At 38.8% G+C, this 22,913-nt stretch overlaps 1 protein-coding gene across 1 annotated transcript; it reads left to right on the top strand.

Annotated features, from left to right (window-relative positions):
- Window positions 1-842: 842 nt before the first annotated feature.
- NDUFA12 (NADH:ubiquinone oxidoreductase subunit A12) lies at window positions 843-22,507 on the top strand. Its single transcript, XM_036867180.1, has 4 exons — window positions 843-1,013; window positions 1,780-1,862; window positions 4,331-4,418; window positions 22,227-22,507. Exons 1-4 carry the CDS (start codon window positions 928-930, stop codon window positions 22,405-22,407), a joined length of 438 nt encoding a protein of 145 aa, XP_036723075.1. The 5' UTR covers window positions 843-927; the 3' UTR covers window positions 22,408-22,507.
- Window positions 22,508-22,913: the final 406 nt, after the last annotated feature.

Here is a 22,913-nt window from a genome sequence, read left to right as displayed (position 1 = left end):
GTTTCAATTTATAAAACTCTTTAGACAATTATGAAAACTTGCAGTTATGGATTAGAATATAAATCTTATAAATCTTGACCTTTTTAAAGAAATGATATGGTAGACTAGAGTCTGGAAGAGCAAAGAATGGGATGAGGTGAAGGAAGTGACCATGTGCTAAGTTTCTCATCTCAAATAGTTGGGAATCAGAGACTTCCAAACTGATGGATCAAGAAATATAGGTTTTAAAGCATATTTAAAGTCATAAAGTTAGCTGCTAGAAAATTAGAAATAATAGCGTTCATTTCATTCCCTTTATTGTTTAAAATTTTTAAATATCATGCATGGATTATTTTTCTAATACACTTTAAATATCTAAATTTTTAATTTTAAACTTGCAACTAAATCATTAAATACTTGAGAATAGATAGTTAATCTTGTACTTTTCTATTCCTCCTCCTCCTCAGTCGCCTACCACAACGCTGGTGTCGAATGTGCCTACTTCCGAATGTGCAGTATCATTTCGTGCTTAATGTTGAATTCCTTAATGGTATCTTGTTTCTAAAGAATCTTGGCTCTAGAAAGGATTTTTGGAGTAGTCAGGCAATCACTTTAGATAAGAAAACTGAGGTCCCCAAAGGAGGAACCTTCACCTGGGAAAGCCTAGTTTAGGTGAGCTTTCCACTACATGCCCAGCCTTCTAAATGCAATCTCTGAAAACTTTGCTTCGGAGGGAAACCAACCAACCGCACCTTTTCTGGAAAGCGGGAAGAGGCCTGACGGGGGAGCTCCAGACCCGCGAGCTCCAGACCCGCGCATGCGCAAAACCACCTCCGCGTGCCGCGCGTGCGTGGGAACCTTCTGTGGTCGGCGCCCTGCAGCTGAGTGGCAGCTTACCCCCGGTGGGTTTTCCGCAGTGCGCCGGAGAGGCGGGGCCTGCGGGACAAGATGGAGTTGCTGCAGGTCCTGAAGCGCGGGCTGCAGCAGGTCCGCGGCCACGGCGGCCTCCGCGGCTATCTACGGGTTTTCTTCAGGTAAGCGGCCAGAGCCATGCTCTTGGCCTTTGGGGCTGGACTTGTGCTGGCTGGTTTCTTGGAAAGTGGCCCGGGCTTGGGTCACCTTGGAGAATCCGCAGCTCTTCTCAAGGACAGTCTTTGCCCGCTTTCCCCGGGCCGAAGTGTCTGTCCGGGGGCCTCCCGGAGACAGGACCAAAGCCGGCTCTAGAGACAGAGCCATGACGCGGAGGCGAGAGCATATGGGCTGCACCCCTGCTCTGCTTCCTGGAGAGCAGTGAGCATTGCCAAACACTCACTGCGTGACCTTGGGAAAGTTTTGTTTTCCTCCTTCGCTGGCCTTCACTTGCCTTCCCTGTACTGTAAGGAGTTGAGCGAGGTGATCACAGTGAAATACTTGAGCTTCCAGATTTCCTGAAGTTTTTTGCTAACTCCGTTGCCTCATGGCCTAGGGATAGTAGATAAAAGTAGTCTTGTAATTTGACGATATTGCATCTTTTTTTATTTTTTAATTTTATTTGCATCTTTTCTTGTGCTGTAATGGCACTAGGACAACAAGGGCAGGGATTCTAGAGCTCTTACCTGAAAGCTGATTCTCTGACAATGAGTGGCCATGAACCTGGGGATGAACGCTAGAAGTATACAACCAGTGACCATACCCAGCACCTCCTCATTTTTCTAGCTGGCACAGCTGCCTATGTTTGTGAAAGTTGGTATTCTCACTTTACGTGTGTGTTGTGAACAAAGAATCTTCCTAAAATGTCTGTTTTCTTTTGGACATTCCCAGGGCAAATGATGTGAGGGTTGGCACATTAGTGGGGGAAGACAAATATGGAAACAAATACTACGAAGACAACAAGCAGTTTTTTGGTGAGTTCAGTATTTTTTGGTATAAATAATGGGAATGAGATTGGGATTTGATTTGACTTTGTTTTCTTTAATGTACAAGGAACTTTTACAAAGTACTTGTAAAAGGATGAAGAACTCAATAGAAAAAAGAAAAAGATAATTCACAGGAAAAGAAAACTAAATGAACAACAAAGGCATGAAAACGTGCTCATCTTCACTCTTTTTTAAATTTTATTTATTTATTTATTTATTTTTGGCCGTGTTGGGTCTTCGTTTCTGTGCGAGGGCTTTCTCTAGTTGTGGCAAGCGGGGGCCACTCTTCATCACGGTGCACGGGCGTCTCACTATCGCGGCCTCTCTTGTTGCGGAGCACAGGCTCCAGACGCGCAGGCTCAGTAATTGTGGCTCACAGGTCCAGTTGCTCCGCGGCATGTGGGATCTTCCCAGACCAGGGCTCGAACCCGTGTCCCCTGCATTGGCAGGCAGATTCTCAACCACTGTGCCACCAGGGAAGCCCTTCACTCTTTTTTTTAAAAAAGAATACATTATTTAAAAAAAAATTTTTTTTTTATTGAAATAGAGTTGATTTACAATGTTGTGTTAGTTTCAGGTGTACAGCAAAGTGATTCACTTTTTTTATTCCTTTTTTTTACATTCTCTTCCATTATAGGTTATTACAACATATTGAGTATAGTTATCTATGCTATACAGTAGGTCCTTTTTGGTTATCTATTTTATATATAATAGTGTGTATATTGTAATTACAGACTCCTGATTTATCCCTCTCATCCTCACTTGTAATTACAGAAATGTAGCTCAAAAAACAGTGTTATCTTTTTTCACCTATCAAATTTTGAAGTATTTGCCGATCTGATAAATTCCAACTGGGGAAATGCCATAAGAATACGTGGGTTAACGCAGTCCTTTTGGAGGACAGTTGGTAAATTTTGTTAAAATTTACATTGCACATATCTTTTCTCCCAACACTTCTAGGAATTCACCTCAAATATTCTTGCAAAACAAAGACACCCATTGCAGCATTGTTTTAGTAGTAAATTCTAAAAGCCATATTAGTTGTGCATCAATTGGATACTGATGAATTACACATTTTTTAGAATACTTTGTTGTATAGAAAGATATCAAAGATATGTGTAACATGAAAAACTCTAGTTGCAGAACAATGTTTGATATCCTCACAGGGAGAAAGTATATGCTTTTTTAAAAAATAAATTTATTTATTTATTTATTTTTGGCTGCTTTGGGTCTTCGTCGCTGTGCGCAGGCTTTCTCTAGTTGCGGTGAGTGGGGGCTACTCTTTGTTGCGGTGCACGGGCTTCTCACTGCAGTGGCTTCCCTTGTTGCAGAGCACGGGCTCTAGCCACGCGGGCTTCAGTAGTTGTAGCACGTGGGCTCAGTAGTTGTGGCTCCCGGGCTCTAGAGCGCAGGCTCAGTAGTTGTGGCGCACGAGCTTAGTTGCTCCTCAACATGTGGAATCTTCTCTGACCAGGGCTCGAACCCATGTCCCCTGCATTGACAGGCGGATTCTCAACCACTGCGCCACCAGAGAAGTCCTAATCATCCACTTTTAATAGATAAAGAGATTGAGTCTCATAAAACTTGCCTAATATACACTGATAATAAGTGACAGTCTTGTATAGTGCAGGGAACTCTACTCAGTACTCTGTAATGGCCTGTATGGGAAAAGAATCTAAAAAAGAGTGGATATATGTATAAGTGATTCACTTTGTTATACACCTGAAACTAACACAACATTAAATCAACTATACCACAATAAAAATTAAAAAAAAAAAAAGTGACAGTCTTCATTAAAATCCATGTCTTTGCCTAACAGTTTTCTAAATTGTGGTTATGCTCTCAACTATTTCACAGAAATCTTTTAAAGAATGCAGCGTGCTGTTTTGATAACATGAGCTGTTCTACTTATCTAACAATCATATATAGTGTTTGCTTATTATGTAATAATCACCAGTTTCCGAAAGGATCTCTGGTGGCTGTTTAAAAATATTTATATGGAAACATATAATTCAAGTGTGATTGCTGTGAATACATTTCTCCTGCCCCAGTCTTAGGAGGAGCACTTTTCTCCTGAATACCCAGAACAGCTGGAAACATATTCCCTCCCCTTCCCTCTCTGATACCCCCTTGGAGGGGGAGCTGGGGGAGAAGTAAGGGTTCTCCACTGTGAAAGGGCTGAGCCCTACCCACAGAGTGAGTCTCAGTCCCCATGCAGGGATTTTGCTGAGGCGGCCACTAGGTTGTTGATAAAAGCTTGCCTACACTTCCTGGAGTTTCCCTTCAGTAATACACCCAGGGCTCTAGTTCTCTAACATTTCTCTTATGTAAGAGCATATAAAAGTCTTTTCTTAATAAAAAAGGTTGTCTTTGATGTTATGCAATTATAATTTTTTGAAAAGGTTGTTTTTATTTCCTCACATCTCTCGAAACTACATGTTGATCTTTCCATCCAGGCCGTCACCGATGGGTTATATATACTACTGAAATGAATGGCAAAAACACATTCTGGGATGTGGATGGAAGCATGGTGCCCCCTGAATGGTGAGCTACATCAACATTTTATTTTATTTCACTTGGCAATATTTGTTTCATTACACAAATATTTGTTGTATATCTATTCTTAATTTAATCAGTGTTGTTCTGAAAGCATCTGTCCCAATTGCAATGGCTGCATCACTAGTTACCCTAAAACTTAGTACCTTAAAACAACAATAAGTATTTATTTCGTAGTTTTTGTGGGTCAGGAATTCAGACAAGCCACATCAGGGATGGCTTATCTCTGCTCCAGGATGTCTGAGGCTTCAAGTGGAAGACTCAAAGGCTGGATAGTAGAATCATCTTGTTACTGAATTATGTCCTATGGACCCTGATTGAGATGGACACAGCACAAACTTTACTCAGTGGCCAAAGAATGGAGAAGTGGGAACTATGTTCACAGATCAACTTCTCGCCTAGGTGGCAAGAGGGATTTAATTTTGTAGAGTAAAGACAAAGGGAGGAGGAGTGAGGCTAGTGATGGGGAGGCATATGCATTAGTCTACCGGGAAGGGCAGGGCTCCCCCCACCCTCAGGGTGTGGGGTGCCACTCCCTTTTGATCCTTTTTTGGTCTTTAATGTCTGGTCATGGCTGCCAGTAGGTGTGTCATATAATATGCTAATGTAGAAAAAATCAATGTATAATCAGACTCTGGGTCTGTTGGAGGTCAGATTCATTGGCTGGTCCCATCTGGTTCCATCTGGGTTTTTGTTTGTAGCTTCCTTTCTTATCTCTGGACCCTTTAACTGAAGGATTTATATTCACTCCTGCTAGAGGCAGGGGTGAGGTGGAGGGGGTGGCAGGTTTTGATCAAGGACACTCCTGCCAGAGGTGGGGGTTGGAGGGTTTGAGCAAAGACCTGCAGCAGCTCTGGCAACAGCCTGAAGGTGTGTTCACTCAGTGTCTGGCAGTTGATAGTGGCTGTTTAGCTGGGAGCATGGCTGGGGTGTTGGATTGGAACACCCTCAGGTAGCCTGAGCCTGCTCAGGCAAACGCTCTGAGACAGAGCGCCAGGCAGAAGCCATGTGGCCTTATCTGACTTAGTCTTAGAAATCATCCAGTACTGAGTCCGCATTCCCTTGGTCAAGGCAATTAGAAAACTCCCCCCATGTTCAACCAGAGAGGTTACAGACTATCTCTTGATGGAGGGGTGTCACCAATCATATTATATGTTGGGATATATAATAGTGTGGTTGTCTTTGAGGGAAAACAGTGTGCTGTAGTATCACCTGGCCATAGTGAAGAGAAAGGCTAAAAGAACTCTGGCTCTGATCTTATTTGGCAGTTTGACTTAAAGCATTAATTGCTTAACCTCTCTGGAGCTTGGATTTCTCATCTGTAAATTGAGAGCCCCCAAATTCCTTAGGTCTCTAAAAACTGTGATTTTTAATATGCCTATTTTGAAATGAAATTTTAAATGCTCTTACTTGAATTACCAAATTTTTAATAAACTATTTCAAAGCAAGTATTTATATCTATTTCATAGGTTGTTGGTTGATACACATTTAAACTCTAGAGAGCCTTTCTAGTTGGTCTAGAAAATTTCACAAAAAAAACCTAAAAATAAGTGTCAGGTTAGCTGTGATATTTTATTTTGGTTGAACTTGATCATCAGAAATAGTTCTGTGCTCTATTGAGTAGAAACTAGGATAATCTCAGAGTACTCACTTTCATTCTAAAGGCTCAAGTAGAAATCCAGGCATGTAACATAAGTGAGGGAAGTACAGATGTGAGACAGTTTGGGGGTATTGGGGACTGTATTGAACTGAAAAGCACATACTCCATCAAAGAGGGCAGCAGCCCTGTTCACTCTCTCCAGTTCCATCAGGTAAGAATTCAGCCAAGGGTTTCTAGATATGATTTTTCAAGAGAAAGTGGAAATCTGTATTTCTTTGTGAGACTTCTTGGTTTTAAATGTTTATTTTAAAGATATTTGTCAGTTTAAATACAGCACTGTCCAATAGCACTTTCCGTGATGATGGAAATGTTCTATATCTGTGCTGTCCAATAGGGTAGCCACCAGCCCCACGTGGCCCAGAGCACTTTGAAATGTGGGTAATGCAACTAGGGAAGTGAATTTATTTTATTTAAATTGAATAGGCTGGGCTTCCCTGGTGGCTCAGTGGTTAAGAATCCACCTGCCAATGCAGGGGACACGGGTTCAAGCCCTGGTCCGGGAAGATCCCACATGCTGCGGAGCAGCTAAGCCCATGCGCCACAGCTACTGAGCCTGCGCTCTGGAGCCCCCGAGCCGCAACTACTTAGCCCGCGTGCCACAACTACTGAAGCCCGCGCGCCTAGAGCCTGTGCTCTGCAATAAGAGAAGCCTCCGCAATGAGAAGCCCACGCACCGCAACGAAGAGTAGCCCCCACTCGCTGCAACTAGAGAAAGCCCGCGTGCAGCAACGAAGACCCAATGCAGCCTAAAATAAATAAATAAATAAATTAAATCTATAAAAACTTGAAAGGATAAATTGAATAGGCTACTTGACTGGACAGAATAATTTTTTAAAATAATATGTAAAAAAATAAAAATAAAAAAATAAAAAAATAAAATAATAATATGTGAGCTAAGCAAAATATGTTTGTAAGATTTCACCTACCTCTGGTCCACTACTTGGACTAATCAGAAGCATTTACTCATGTCGGTGATGTAGTTTGAAGACCACAATATTGGATTCTGTCTTTAATAAAACTCATCGGCTCGTAACATGAGAAAGCAGCACTGATGTTACATTTGAGGCTGTATTTTTGTGCTCTTTTTAATGGGAAATAATAACCTGTGGTCTGTTAAAATCTGAGGAGCTGTCTGCCTTCTCGAAGGGGCATTCTGTATATACGTTGGCACTGTTTGAGACCAGGATCTCAAAGTGGAGTGTTGGCTTTAGGAGGCGAGGTATCCTGCTAGTTTTCATTTGTTTGGTTGTTTTGGGGGAGGGGTTGGTCCTAAGAGTGTGTGGAAGGCCTCTGGGCTGTCGTGTTCAGATTGATGGCCATCTCCTTCAAAGCACCTATCTAGATTGGGGGCTGGGGGAGGGAAAATTATGTGGGCTGAAACACATTTTAAATTATTAAATAATTAAAAATCTGAAATGATAAAAGTACTATGCAGCCAAGCAAGTCCTTTTATATATAAGATCTGAGATCACATAAAAAAAAGAAGCTGAAAGCTGTAGAAGATAACATCACCTGCTGGGGTGATGCCTGAGGGCAGTTGAGGATACAAAGCTGAGTTTCTTTGTGGAGTGGAGCCTCCTAAGGTCTGAGTACCTTTGATGACCCTTGCTTGTAAGGGAAGCTTAAAGGCTTGTGATGAGTCTTTGTAGGGAGAAGTGGTTCGGATAAGCTCAGCTGTTTGTTTCTCAGAACCCCCTTTGCTGAGTGAGTGCAATACATTGTAGAATTCTAACCTTACCTTTGATTTGATCCATGAATACATTTGAAGTTGGGTTGATTTATCTTTTATTAGAGAGCCAGGTATTATCTTACATATAGAGTAATGAATTACAAATACAATTTGTCATCTTTATTCATTTACATAATTATTGTGTACCTACCAGGTGCCAAGAACTATTTTGGGCACTGGGGATACAACAGTGAGTAAAACAAAGTCCTTGCTCTCATGAGGGGAAGCAGAAAAACAAATATGTTATATATTTTAGGCAACAGTAAATGCAAGGAATTCATAAAGGGATAAAGAGCAGTGGCCTTCTCTTTTAGGGGAGGTGGCTGTTTTATACAGGCGTTAAGGAAGGCTTCTTTGAGGGAGTGACATTTGAAGAGGGGAGGAGGTGGGGGTGTGATGAAGAGCTCCAGGCAGCAGAAACCACCGGTGCAAAAGTCCTGTGTGTTTGAGATGTATTGCTTGTATTCATAGAACAGCAGTATGGCCAGTTTGGCTGGAATGGAATGAGTGAGGCGAAGATGTCAGGAAATGAGGTAGGAGAAATAGCTAGGGCTTTCAATAGCTACATCTACATGTAGATCTTGTAAACCATGGGTAGATCTGTTGGCTTTTTTTTCTAAAGTTCTCTGGAAGTCACTGGAAGGTTAGGTAGGATGTGATCTGTTTTACAATTTTTTAAAAATTGGGGAAAATCCCAAACTTTTTGAAAAGTTACAAGTATTTGAATCATTTCAGAGTTGCGAAAATGATGTCATATCATGGCTGAATACTTTAGAGTGTAATTCCTACAGCCAAGGACATTCTTCTACGTTACCACAATATAACCATCGAAGTTAGGAAATTAACAGTGATGCACCAATGCTGTCTAATCGTCAGACCCTCTTCAAGTTTCATCACTTGTCCCAGCAATGTCTTTTATAGCAAGGGAATCTGGTCATGCATTTTATGTGGACCTCATTTCTCTCTAGCTTCTTTCACCCTGGTTTGGTTCCTCAGCTTTTCCTTGATTTTTATGATCTTAACACTTCGGAAAATTACAGGCCAGTTGTGTTGTAGAATGTCCCTCGGTATAGATTTGTCCAGTGTTTCCTCATGACTAGATGGAGGCTATGCATCTTTGGCAGGAATGTCACAGAAGCAGTGTCAGATTCTTCTTGTTGCATTCTATTAAATGCCATCTAGTTTTGATTTGTCTCATTACTGAACATTTCTATCACTTGATTAGGGCGTGTGTGCCAGATTTCTCCATTCTAAAGTTACTCATTTTCCCTTTACAATTAATTAGCATTTTGTGGGGAGATACTTTGAGGTTATGCAACTATCCAGTTACTCGTCAAACTTTATTTATATCAATATGAACTGTCATTTTAATCAGTGTGTTGTAATCCATTACTATAATTCGTTATTTTATTGCTCAGATTGAACTCAGTTTGATCAGTGGGAACCTGTTCAGTCTGCATTTGGGGTCCTTTTGAAATATCCCCCTCATTCTTGGAGCACTTTCTTGCTTTCTGACAAAAGGTGTTCTAGGTTCATCTTATATTTTCCCTGCCCCACCCATGAAAACAGCCATTTCTCTGAGGACCCCTGTGTTTATTTTCTTACTTGCTGTTTTTCAGTAGAGAATAGTATTTAGAAACTAATATCTGAGTGCAAGGTATGCTCATTGCTGTTGGGGCATCTCAGTGGACAAGCTCAAATGGCTGTAATGATTGTGTGTGTGTGTGTGTACATTTCTATTTCTATATCTCTCTTTTTCACCTTATATATTGAAAACCATATGTTGACAGCAATGCCACTGAATCCAGTCCAATACCGCAGGTTATGTTCTAGTTTTCTCCCTTTCTGTATATGTATCTGTTTCTCTTTTATTTAATAGAGTTACTTATTTGATGAATTCCACTGTAGGTAACAAAGTTCCCATTGCTGCCTTCCCACCTCCCCACCACTGGCCTCCCTTCTTACCTCACTTTGCCTCCAACACCCCACATCAGCTTGCCACCCCCCTCACCCCATGTGGATGCCCTCCTCTCCCCATTCAGGCTCTGTCACCTTACTGGGCTGTTGCCACACTCATCATCTCCACCCCCCATGCCAAGCAAAGACAGATGCCTACCTTGATTGCCCCCACCTAATGGCTCTTGGACTCTGATTTAAATGTTTAAAGCATCCCTGTGATTGCTGTGAATAGAGGAAGGGAGCCTTGTGGAAGTAGGCTGATTACTTAGGGAACTATTTATGTAGTTGTCTGGACCAGCTCCATCCAGAGATGAAGGAAGTTGGATAAGGTGTCAGTAATGTAGGTTGTGAGATTTGGAACTGTATCAGTTGTCTACTACTGTGTAACAGATTTTTTAAATTTAGTTTAAAACAATAAACATTATCTCACCATTTCTGTGGGTAAGGAATTTGAGTACAGCTTAGCTGGATGCCTCTGGCTTAGAATCTCACAAGGCTACAAAGAAGATACCATCTGGGGCTGCAGTCATCTCAAGGTTTGAATTTGGAAGGATCCACTGCCAGACTCATTCACATGTCTGTAGACAGACCTCAGAAAACTTGCTTCCGAGAACACTCATGTGGGCCTCTCCACAAGGCCACCTCATGACATGACAGCTGGCTTTCCCAGAGTTACAATCTGAGAGCGAATGACAGAGAGCACCCTAGATGGAAGCCACAGTCTTTTTAAACTTAATCTCAGAAGTGACATCCCACGCTGCTGCTGTATTCTGTTTGTTAGAAGTGAGTCAGTAAATCTAGCCCATACTCGAGAGGGGATTACACAAGGGTGTGAACACCAGGAGGATGTGGTCATTGGAGGCCATCTTAGAGGCTGCCTACCACAGGGACATATTTTGAAGTAAGATGGACTCAACAGGATTTGCTGATGGTTTGGATTTTGAGAGAAGAGGGTAACTTCAATGTTTTGGGCCTGAACTATTTGTGGCACATTTACTGAGAAGAGGAAGAGCAGGCAGGATGGGGGAAGCAGAATGGAAGGGGTAATCAAGAGTTCTCTACGAGATGCCTGTTAGACAACCAAGTGAACATGGTGGGTAGACAGTTGAAAACACTAGTCCAGAGGTCAGAATAGAGGTTGGTGCTAGAGATAGGACTTGAAATGAGATTTCACCTAGTGTAGTATGCAGTTTTCGTAAATCATGGGTAAAAGGTTTGAGAGAATCTGATCTTCAGTTAAATGTTACCCTGGAAACCAGATGAGATTGTATCAATCATATTGCTGGATAAAACTGATTCCTGACTGGTAAACTGCATCTAGATTGAGAGGATTTACAAATGCCTGATGAGTTAGCTATGTTTGGGCTTCCCTGTCTTGCTGCTCTTAGAGCTAGCTTGTCCCTTGTGGCAATGGCAATCCTGAAGCCATGCCCATGGAGTTGTTGTTAGTAGAGATGTTAGCTTTTGTGGACATGAAGCTTTTAAGTCAGGGCAGCTCCTGTACCTGCCTGATGTGGCTCTCATCTCCCTTGAGCCTGTGCTGTGTCATCTAGGGAGCCAAAGAAAATAGCTCCTGGATGGCTAGGTGGGCTGTCACCTGCATGAACTACTGCAAAGGCTCCCAGTGAGAGGAACACCTGATGCTTCCCAGTTGGCAAGCTGTGGTTCCTGTCCTCTGTCCTTCTGAGTTTTCTGGTGCCCAGTGTGGCCTATGATGGTCTTTGAGTCTGTTCAGTAGCTACATAGTCTCACCTGGGGAAGGCTTTCTTTTCAGAGCCATCAGTGTTTTTGGTAGAACCAGGGAATATCTTTAATGAACTTCTGTGGCTCACTTAACGTTGCCTGATCTTGTGGGAACATTAGAAATCTTGTGGGTTTGTCTGTTTTGTCTCAAGGCTTTCATTTTCTTTGAATGTGTCAGCAGTCGGTAAGGCTGTTAGGTCTACCAATAGATAAACAAAAAGTATTCATGGTGGTGCAAACGTCTGGGATGGGCAGGGGAGCTACACAAACCTTGAAAATAAAAAATTAAAAAAAATTATTGCCTAGAACCTAGCACAGCACCCAGCTTACATATAGTTCATTCCATTAAATGAATATTTATTGAGCACCCCACTATGTGTCAGGCACTGATGGGTTTGTATATTCATAGTAGTGAACAAAATATATGATCCTCTCTTGGAGTTTATAGTCACTTTAATGAATACTAGCTGGTAGACTAATACTATACTATAACTTAGTGTCTGTTATTTTTCTTTGTTACAGTCCCTTCCTTTTCTTCATTTATGGGGTCAGCAATGAGATTTTAATTTCTTCTTATTTAAACTTGATTGAATAGAATACTCAAAGTATTTCAGTAGATTACAAGTACTGTTTCATACCACTTTTGATCGTCCTTAATTTTTAAGTTAGCTAATTGCTACCATCTATACTGTAATGCTCAATAATCTTTATTTTCATTTTTATGGTAGTAAACCAAGTAAGTAATCAGTATCTACATGAAATTTGACAAGATAAAATGTTGTTGAATACTGGTAGAAAGGTAGAAAGTTTGGGCTATTTTTTGCATAGTAGTATAAAATTACTGTTTTCACTTACATTAGGAGAAACAAAGTTTTTTGTGTATGTGGTTTGAAGTATTGGAACTCTGAAATCCTTTGAACCAAGTTAAAAAAGAAAAAAACCATGGCTTGCCTGGATTTTTCTTTACTGTGTATGTACTTTTTTCCCACTTGGTGGCACCTTCTGTTCATTTTAAGTAATATGTCTTTCCTTCCTCCGTGTAGTGCACTAGTCTCTCCTCATATATTAATTTTTCTTATTAAAATTAATGTTTAAATTACTCAAGTAATACATAAGTACTTTTTAAAAAAATTATAGCATATGTTAAAAAGTTTTTGCTTTTTTTTATGGAACTTAATTTTGCCCTTGAAGATTTTTCCAGTGCCATGGTGACATTGGTAACGGTTTTTCTCTTTTAGGGTTAATTTATTTAGGATACTTAACATCGTTGTGGTCAGCTTTTTTTCAGTTGACAATATGTTCTAGAAGCCTTGTAGAGAAGTAAGGTGGCAGATGAGGAGGATTACTTGGAGGTGACAGAGAAGAATCAAGGATGATTCTTAGGTTTGGGGCTTGAGAGGTTGGGTAGATGGTGGTACCATTCATTCAGATGGGAAGACTGGGAGAAGGGTAGGTTGTGAGGGTGGAAGGTAGGAATCAGAAGCTTCTTTTTTGGATGTACTAAGTTTGAAATACCTGTCGGAAATCCAAATGAACAGTTGTGTTAAGTAAACAGCAGGATAGATAAATCTGGAGCTTAGGACAGAGGTCAATCCAGCAAAGAAGAATAAGATGTAGCTACTAGCAAAGTAAGAAGGAAGGCAAGAGAGGTTAGCATTTCAACAAACATGGGAAGTCTAACTGTATTGATGTTTGCTGAGAGGTTAAGTAAGATAAGGACAGAGAAGTGTCCACATTTGGCAATATGAACTTCATCGAATCTAAATGGAATCTGTTCTTGAAAAAAATGTGGAGAGATCAGAAAAGTTTAAAAGAATCTGTCAGGGGGCAGGGATAATCCATATACACCCCAAAGAGGCAACCACTGTCACCATTTGGCATATTTCCTTTAGTCCTTTTAAATAAATTTTTGTGTAGTTGTTGTGTTCATAATCAGTCAGTTTTATTTTCTGTTTTTTCTGTAGATAATATAAGCAAGCTTCCATGCTATTACAACAGTCCTTATAATCATCATTAAAATATTTTTTCTGATTATAAAAATGTACAATTGTTATAGAAAACTTGGAAAATCCAGAGAAATACAAGGTACAAACAAAAATAAACTCTAATTCCTTGGCCAAGGAATAAGCACTGTTAACATTTTGTTCACTGATTCAACAAATACCTGAGTGTCTGCTTTTGAGTAGAGAAGGAATGTTTTTAAAGGTTCACAGTGTGGAGAACAGGTTGTAGTTCATTGGTCACACCTTCTTTAGAAGAAGGTTTGTGATTAGAAATAACTATATATAGATATATGTGTATATACATATGTATTTCTTTATTATACACAATATTTTGTTTTTCTTCCCCCTCCCCTCATTTAATATATCACAGATGTTTTCCCCATTTCACTTAATATTCTACTTGTCAGTTTGAGTGTTTTAGTATCTTAGGGGCTTTGTCTATAGACAGGATTAATGGCAGTTTGGGTTTAAAATGAATATTCTATTTACTATAGCTGCAAATTTTAAAACATAGTTGTTCTTAAGCTTTGAGGTTCTATTTATAAATAGGATAACAAGATTAGTAAATTGAATATTTTTGCAGAAAGATAAAGAACAATCATATTCTCTTGTTCTTTGGTGAATGTTTGATAAACTTTTAATGGAAAGGATTAAATTCTCCTAAAGAGTTATCTCCATTTGCAAGTTTAGTTAATTACATCCATTTAAGCATTTTAGGGCACATTTATAAATGTAATACATTTGATTTTTAAAATATCTTCAAATGCCCAGTGTAGGTAGATTAATGAACCTATCAAGCAAAATGTCCCTAAGCCCTTAAATGACTCTTGTTTATGCAAGCCAAAAATTTAAGGGTCCTCCTCAACTCTTTCTCTAATAACCAGCCTATCAGCATGTTCTTTCTGCTTTACTTTCTGAATATATCCCATGCCTGATATACCTATGGCTGTTACCCCAGTCCAAACCACAATAATCTCTTGCCTGGACTTCTACAACTGCCCAACTGGTTTGCTTACATTCTTACAGTACGCCAGTATTCCCAACATACTAAGTGATTAGGGCGATGATTTTTTTTTTTTTAAATTAATTAATTTATTTACTTATTTTTGGCTGTGTTGGGTCTTCGTTTCTGTGCTAGGGCTTTCTCTAGTTTTGGCAAGCGGGGGCCACTCTTCATCGCGGTGCACGGGCCTCTCACTCTCGCGGCCTCTCTTGTTGCGGAGCACAGGCTCCAGACGCGCAGGCTCAGTAGTTGTGGCTCACGGGCCCAGTTGCTCCGCGGCATGTGGTATCTTCCCAGACCAGGGCTCGAACCCGTGTCCTCTGCATTGGCAGGCAGATTCTCAACCGCTGCGCCACCAGGGAAGCCCTAGGGTGATGATTTTAAAATGTAACTCGGATCCCATCAGACCTCTGCTCAGAACTCTCCACTGGCTTTCCATCATGGTGAGAGTTAAAATTTCAACTCCTTACATGGTCTGCAAGGAGTTGGAATGTGATCCTGGCCCTTCCAGGTCTGCGTACACTGCCCTGTTCACTGCCCTGCTAACTTTTGACTTATGAGCCATATTGGTCTCCTGGCTTTTCCTGGAGCAGTGAGCACACTCCCACCTCAGTCGCTTTGCACTGGCTGTTTCCCCGGGTGTGGCGCGGCTCACGCTCCTCAGACGGCCTAGCTAAAAGAGCCCTGTCCTCCTCTCACACTGTGTCCCCTTGCCCTGCTCTAGTTCTTTCCTTGGTAGCACTTACCTCTGCCTGGCATTTTATTGCGTAGTATTTACTTTATTGTTTTTCTAACTACCATACTTCTTGATGGTAAGAACTTTGTTCACTGTTGTGTTGCTAATGCCTAAACCAGTGTCTAGCACGTGGTAGTTGCTCAGTAAATATTTGTTGAGTGAAAGGGGACATACTGTTTTACTTGAAACAACTTTTATTTTGCTTTTTGGCTACAGTAATTTTATTTGCTTCTGGTAGCTGATCCAAAAATGGTATGTCTTGTCACTTCTTTTATAGCTTTTGTATGAATTTGAAGCTCATATTTACCTCTAAATTCCACTCTAACTTCAACCTGTCCTTTTTAATACCTTGTCCCACTAAATTGTATCTTATAGCCTTTTAAAATATTATTTTCCTAAATAAATTGCCATCTCTCAATGCCAGAGAATATTGTCTTCTTCCTCTTGATGTATCTGCTTAATCTATCCTTTTTCAGGTAGTAGGTGTTGTGTAAAATACTCTGAACTGAATTAAAATGAGTGTTACTCAGTACAATGTGTTGCAAGCTTCTTTTCAAAATAGATCCTTCCTAATGTTTATTTTCTGCTCCGGAAAATCAGAATATTAAGAGGCTATGTTCTAAGAAACTATAAACTGCATGTTTAAGTAGATATTCCTGTATTACAGAATGTTACTTTATAACCTTTCTCTGTTAAAATGTGCTAATTATAAGCAGAAGACAAGATTGTCTTGATTTTTAAAATTCAGCTTTTGTTTAACACATTTCATTTACTATGCAGTGCTTCTGATTCTAACATTTTACAAAGATGAGTTGTTGGAAAATTTTATACCTGGAGTGTGGAAATAAACTATGTATTACTTTTGGTGAACAAGGAACTACTCTTGATTCCAATTTCCAGAATAAATCTGTATTGTGTTCACAGGTTAGCAATGTATTGGGTTGGCCAAAAAGTTCGTTTGGGTTTTTCCACAAGATGTTATATATATAATATATGTTAGAGATAGTCATGTAGAAAATTTTGAGGTTTCTAGATTTAAAAAAACAGTTTGAACCTTTTCTATGTAACTGTAGTGAATGATGTTTGTGCGGTGGAATTGACGTAGGAAGAATTTCCATTAAGGTAGACTGAGAGAAACAGTCTATCTGCTACTAAAACATTTAATACTTTAAAGAGAGTGATTTTTTTTTTTTTAAGTGATGGCTTAAAGTGGGATGAAATGAGGTTAGAAGTAGAAGAACCTACTTACAGTCTCAAATAAATGACAGATGAATTGAGCAGGATTTTAAAACCATCTCTAGTTGTTTCGAATTAGAAGGATTTTTCTTTCTAATAGCTTTGTTTTATCTTACAAAGTAGTACATGTTTATTACAGAAAATTCAGAAAATAACAAAGCAAATAAAAGTAACCTATTATCCTACCACACCAAGATAAACTACTGTTAATATTTTGATATATATTCTTTCCATCTCCTCTTTTCCTATGCATATGTATCCCTTGTTTTTGTTTTTAATGTTAAGTGGGTTACTTTTTGAAGAAGTAGCCCAGTTTTGAATCCTAGCGTCACTATCATGGGCAAGTTATTTAGACTCTCGGTGCTCTAGTTTCCTCATTTATTAAATTGGGATAATAACATCTGTCTCATAGAGTTAAGAATTAAATGAGTTAGTATCTGTAAAGTGTTTAGAACAGTGCCTATGACTTATAAATGCTATTTAGTATCATTAAGTAAATTAAGTAAATAACCTGCTTTTTAAGCTTAACATATGGTGAGCATTTTCTCAAGTCATAAAATATTCTCTAACATAATATTTAATGAGGCTTTAATATTCTGTCATGTGGATGTGCCCTGAGTTATTTAAGTATTTCCTATATTATTCTTGGTTTTGTTCTTTCCATGTTTTCACTGTTATATATAAAGCTTTGGTCAGCATCCTTGTATGTAAGCATGTTCCCACACATCCTTATTTCCTTATGGCAGATTCCTACAAGTAAAATTGCTGCATCCAGAAGTGTACATGTTTTATAAGTGTTTGGTACCTACTGCCAAATTACCTTCAATTTAGATTCTCAGGGTAAATACATTCAATTTACATTCTCAGGGTAAATACATTCAGCTGTATATGAGTTTGATTTCTCTGTAACTTCACAAATACTGGGTATTATTATTATTTGTTAAAATCTTTGCCAGTTTAGCAAGTAAAAAGTTATATCTTATTTTCATTTGTATTTCCTTGATTAAACTTTTTTGTTGTTTGCCATTTGTACTTTTTCTTTTTATGACTTATCTTTTAACATCTTTTATCTATTTTTCTATTGGATGTTTGACTTTTTCTTTCTGATTTGTAATGATGAACTACCTTTCTGTATGTTACAAATATTTCCCTGTTTCTTTTATTTTTTAATCTTGTTTTCAGAGTTTTAGGACATAACACTTCAATTTTTATGTAGTAAAATTACCATTTTTTTCTTTATGGCTTTGGCCTTTGATATTAAGCTTAGAAATGGTCCTTCATATTCTATAAATATCAGTATATCTTATGAATATAAATATTCACACATTTGTATCAGTGCACTATTAATCTATCAGCAATCTATCCTGATATATGGCTGGGGAAACCTAATAATTTTTTTCAACAAAATTAATTATCCTAGCATAATTTGTTGAGAAATGTTTACTTTCCCCAATGATTTGAAATGCCAACCTTACCTTATATATCCTTTAGTCTGGGGGATTTTTTTCTGTTTTATTATTGTACTTTTGTACCAAAATCTTGGTACAAAATTTTTGTGCCAATTTTTATACCATTCTAATGTTTGTGACTTTAATGTCTGGTAATACTGGCCTTCCTGATTGTTGTGAGTTTTCAGAATGTTCTTAAGATAGACTTGCAGCTGATCCTTAGAATTATAATTGTCAAGCCCTATTGAGATTTTGATTCAGATTGCATTTAATTAAAAAGAATAATTACTGAGCTAACAAAGTTTGAGTTGACTATCTTGTAATGAACTGTCTTTGGTTTTTATTGCATTAAATATATCAATCTTATCCTGTGGTTAGATGGATCTCAGGATTTTGACAGACTTAAGTGCTATCATAATCCCAACCAGTTTTCATCTATTAATTGTAATTAAGGTCCTGATCAAAATGTTCTCTTCAGCCATTGGGAAACTGTGTTCAAGCCTCAGTGTGTAACATACATGCTGTGGGACCTTGGGAAAGTCATTTCAATTCTGTTTCCACAATTTTAAAATATGAAATACTTAGTATTAAATAATACTAGTGATATGACTGATAATAATACTAGTGATATGACTGAGTGATATGCATGAGAATGTTTCGTAAACTAAAGTGGGATGGAGTAATAATAGTTTTAGTATAATGAATATTTTTACCTCAAAAAACAACCTGGAGCGGGTTTTTTTTTTTTTAGTCTATTATATTTTTTGAAAAATTGAAAAATCTTTAGTATTTCTTGGCTCAGTAATGTTAAGTGAAAACATCTGAAACATGAACATGGGAGCCAGCCTTGATTCCCAAAATTAATAATGTATATTATCCAAGGAAAATATTCAAAACTGCCTACATTTTTGTTGTTGTTGGTTGTTATTTGTTAATGTTTTATTTCTGGAAATTTTCTGAAAGGGAAAATTAAACTTTTATCTTTGTTATTAATATCCATCTTAAAGACTGTTTTCATTTGCAGTGATTTTTTATTTTTTATTCTTAAATTTTTATTTATTTATTTATTTTTGGCTGTGTTAGGTCTTCGTTGCTGCACGCAGGCTTTCTCTAGTTGTGGTGAGCAGGGGGCTACTCTTTGTTGTGGTGCGCGGGCTTCTTATTGTCGTGGCTTCTCTTGTTGCAGAGCACGGGCTCTAGGTGTGCGGGCTTCAGTAGTTGTGGCACGCGGGCTCAGTAGTTGTGGCTCGTGGGCTCTAGAGCGCAGGCTCAGTAGTTGTGGCGTATGGGCTTAGTTGCTCCGCGGCATGTGGGATCTTCCCGGACCGGGGATCCAACCCATGTCCCCTGCATTGGCAGGCGGATTCTTAACCACTGTGCCACCAGGGAAGTCCCTACAGTGATTTTTTAAAATCTATTTTATACGGTATATATTTTTATTTCTTAAATTTCCTATTAGGCTGTTTAATTCTTTCTTCACAAATAAATCCCTCCATTTTGTACTTTGAATGGCTGACAACCTCAAACTTAAGTGAAGTAGTATATTTTCAAAGAAGGGGAAAGTGTTCTTTTCCTCTTCCTTTCCACACTTTTTCCTCATATACAACTGAGAATTGGATCGACCACTTATGGGATTTATTTCCATTTGAGTAGTGTTGTAATTGTGATTTAATATCTTTGTTATTAAAGATATTTTGAGGACTTCCCTGGTGGCGCAGTGGTTAAGAATGCGCCTGCCAATGCAGGGGACATGGGTTCGAGCCCCGGTCCGGGAAGATCCCACATGCCGCAGACCAACTAGGCCCATGCGCCACAACTTCTGAGCCTGCACTCTAGAGCCCGTGAGCCACAACTACTGAAGCCTGCATGCCACAGCTACTGAAGCCCACGTGCCTAGAGCCCGTGCTCCTCAACAAGAGAAGCAATAAGAAGCCCTCATACTGCAACAAATACCCAATGTAGCCAAAAATAAATAAATTAATTAAAAAAAAAAAGATATTTTGACACACTTGAATATATTTGAGTACTGAGTTTTTTCCAAAGTGTAATGTATTTTCATTATATTTATCTCTTTTGTATTTATAACTTTTTGCCTTTCTGCCAGTCTCCTTATTTGTAGTCTCACTGACTTTATCATCAAGTTTAAGTAATTTTATATTTTGTCCTGTAAGATAATAACAGTGATATAAAATTGAAGTGGGTCTGATGCTAGCTCAACACAGTTTTCTAGACAATACTCTTAGTCCATTAGCATCTTTAATTAATTGGAAGAAAAATGACCCAGATGAAAACCTGTTTTGCAAAAACTCTTTGGTGTGGAAATCTAAAAGATATTATTTCTTTAGGCTTTATTTAATAATATAACAGAATGGTTATATTAGCCTAGCATACTATAAACATTTTCTTATTTTATAGTTTCTTATTCTAACATAATGAGAATAAATTGCTGTTTAGTCATTCCCTGACTCTAGCCAGTAGCCTTACTGGATGAACATTTTCACATTTTATGTGTTGGTGGTAAAAAATTTCTTTTAGTTTTCTTTCTTTCTTTCTTTCTTTTTTTTTTTGGCCATGCCATGCAGCTTGCAGGATCTTAGTTCCCCAACCAGGTATTGAACCCAGGCAATGAAAACACTGAGTCCTAACCACTGGACCACCAGAGAATTTCCCCTCTTTTAGTTTTCTTGAACATTTTCTATTTCTCCATGAGCTCTCAGTTAAGCAACTAAATAGGCATATAAAAGCTTTGGACTGTGGTTCCTTAAATATTTTAACTTTCAGGAGTCTCGATGGCAATTATTTGAATAAAAATCTTCTTTAGTTACTTAAGCTGACTCAAATGGCAAAAGTTAAATATTTCTGCCGTGCCTTAACTTACACAAAGCCCCTTGATAAATAAGAGCCTTGGTTTTGACAGCTAATCCCGCCTTCGAGTAGCTCGTGGAGCCTGTCTCGCCACCACTGTGTCACTAGGTTTCAGAGCTCATGTTAATAGTTGTTTATTGGTCCAGGTTACTTGCACTAATCCACAGTTTCCTTTGGAGTATGTAAGAGAGAAACCAGCCCAGTGTGTACAGACTTCTTCATTCTTTATTGTGTTAGCTCATCATGATATAATTATCTTTAGACACAAATATAGCAACAGTAATAATATTTTATCTCTTTTCTCATAGGTCTTAGCCAATTACCTGGCTATATCTATCAATTACTGTTAGCAAATATTCTTAAACTTAAATAGCATCATAAATTTTTCTCATTAGCTTTAGTCTTAGTTATTTTACTGAAACTTCCTCCACTTGCCCCTTCCTCTGTAGCTGGGCAATCTTCCACCCCCCTTTTTTTTTTCTTGGAGCTGCAATTCTGTGCCTGTCACCTCATTCCCTTTTCCCATAGGGTCATCTTTGTCTTGTGAGCTCTGAGTCTTGTTATGAATTCTCTCTCCCCTTCCTTTCCCATATAAATTCAGCTTGGCTTTCTGCTCAGTTCTACTCTTTGTCTCTTGGACTTTGATTCTTTCTTTTCTCTGTTATTAGAGAGACAGTTCTCTATACTCCAAGGAAACGCCTAGCTTTCTCCTTTAGGCCAGATTTCTGGCACCTCCAAGCAAACATCTTTTGACGAACACTTGAAGCTGAAACACTCATGAACTTTGGGCTGTGATTTAATAATTTTATTATAACAGACTGTATGTCCTCCAGTGTTCGGACTTAAGTTTGGATTTAAGATGCATGCAGAGACCCTCTTCTTCAGCAGGAGCCTCATGGGTTTCAAACTAGAGCTTCATGAACCAGAGCATCCTGAGCATACTGAAACTCCGGGATCAGCCTCTAGCATCTAATAGTAATACTGTACGTCATCAGTTCTAAAATACATTTTTATACGTAAAATTAGGATACATGTTATAATCAATAGTGTCAGTTTAGTTAGCAGCATTTTTTCTTTCTTAGAGATAACAAAATAATGGTGTATCTTAAAATTGATGGTGTCCTAGATTTGATGAAATACAATAATTATAACAGCAATAGCTAACATTTGTTGAGTACCTACTATGCACAAGAATTTTTCTAGGTGCTTTATGTGTATTGTCTCATTTAATCCTTATACCATTCTTAGTAAGAATGTTCAGATGAAAAAACCCAGGCGTAGAAAAGTTCAGCTAGTTAGTGATGGAGCTGAGATTTGAGCTCAAGCAACACAGTAGCTCGAGAACTGCTCTCTTAACCCTCCTCCCACTACACTATGCTGCCTCTTCATAACTGTCTTTTTTTCCCTCTTTAAGGCATCGTTGGCTTCACTCTATGACTGATGATCCTCCAACAACAAAACCACCTATTGCTCGTAAATTCATTTGGACAAACCATAAATTCAACGTGAGTGGCACTCCACAACAATACGTACCTTATTCCACCACTAGAAAGAAGATTGAGGAGTGGGTCCCACCTTCAACACCTTACAAGTAAAGACAATGAAAAACAATTTACATGTAAAATATGGGGCTTTTCCTGTAATTGTACTTCTGCTGCTTACTGTTAACTTGATTAAAGTTATTTGATTAAGCAGTGTCTGTTGTGCTTTTTTGCCCTTAACTTTGTCATTTGTCAACTGCAAAATAGAAGCTTACAAACATGGGAAATTGGAGTAGACTTCTGTTGGGGCGGCTACGTCATTTACATTTCCCTCTTGCCTGCGTGGTTGTGTCTGTGTTTCAGCCCTGCCACGCTGCCACAGCTGATTGATAGGGGAAGACCTAACGCTGAGCTGAGCCAAACAGATTTTCCCGTGGGAATTTGAAACTTGAATGGAGAGACAGAGGGGCTGAGACATCAGAGTTGGATGACTTTTATGGTAGCCCTGCAAGGAGAAGGTTATCAGAGGTGTACCATTTCCTGAGTTTTGGTTCTTTCATAGTTTATTTGGATCTGTGAACTATCCCAGGATCCATCTATTCTAATATATTTTTATTTTT

The sequence above is a fragment of the Balaenoptera musculus genome, chromosome 10 (assembly GCF_009873245.2).
Source record: "Balaenoptera musculus isolate JJ_BM4_2016_0621 chromosome 10, mBalMus1.pri.v3, whole genome shotgun sequence".
Taxonomy (NCBI): domain Eukaryota; kingdom Metazoa; phylum Chordata; class Mammalia; order Artiodactyla; family Balaenopteridae; genus Balaenoptera; species Balaenoptera musculus.
The sequence above is the reverse complement of the archived record's forward strand: the minus strand, read 5'-3'. Positions and strand labels throughout refer to the sequence as shown.

Excerpts from the sequence above, each read along its gene's own strand:
- NDUFA12 (XM_036867180.1), top strand. The coding sequence starts at position 928 with ATGGAGTTGCTGCAGGTCCTGAAGCGCGGGCTGCAGCAGGTCCGCGGC. Across the intron at positions 1,014-1,779 it reads TATCTACGGGTTTTCTTCAG|GGCAAATGATGTGAGGGTTG; the intron begins GTAAGCGGCCAG and ends GGACATTCCCAG. Across the intron at positions 4,419-22,226 it reads AGCATGGTGCCCCCTGAATG|GCATCGTTGGCTTCACTCTA; the intron begins GTGAGCTACATC and ends TCCCTCTTTAAG.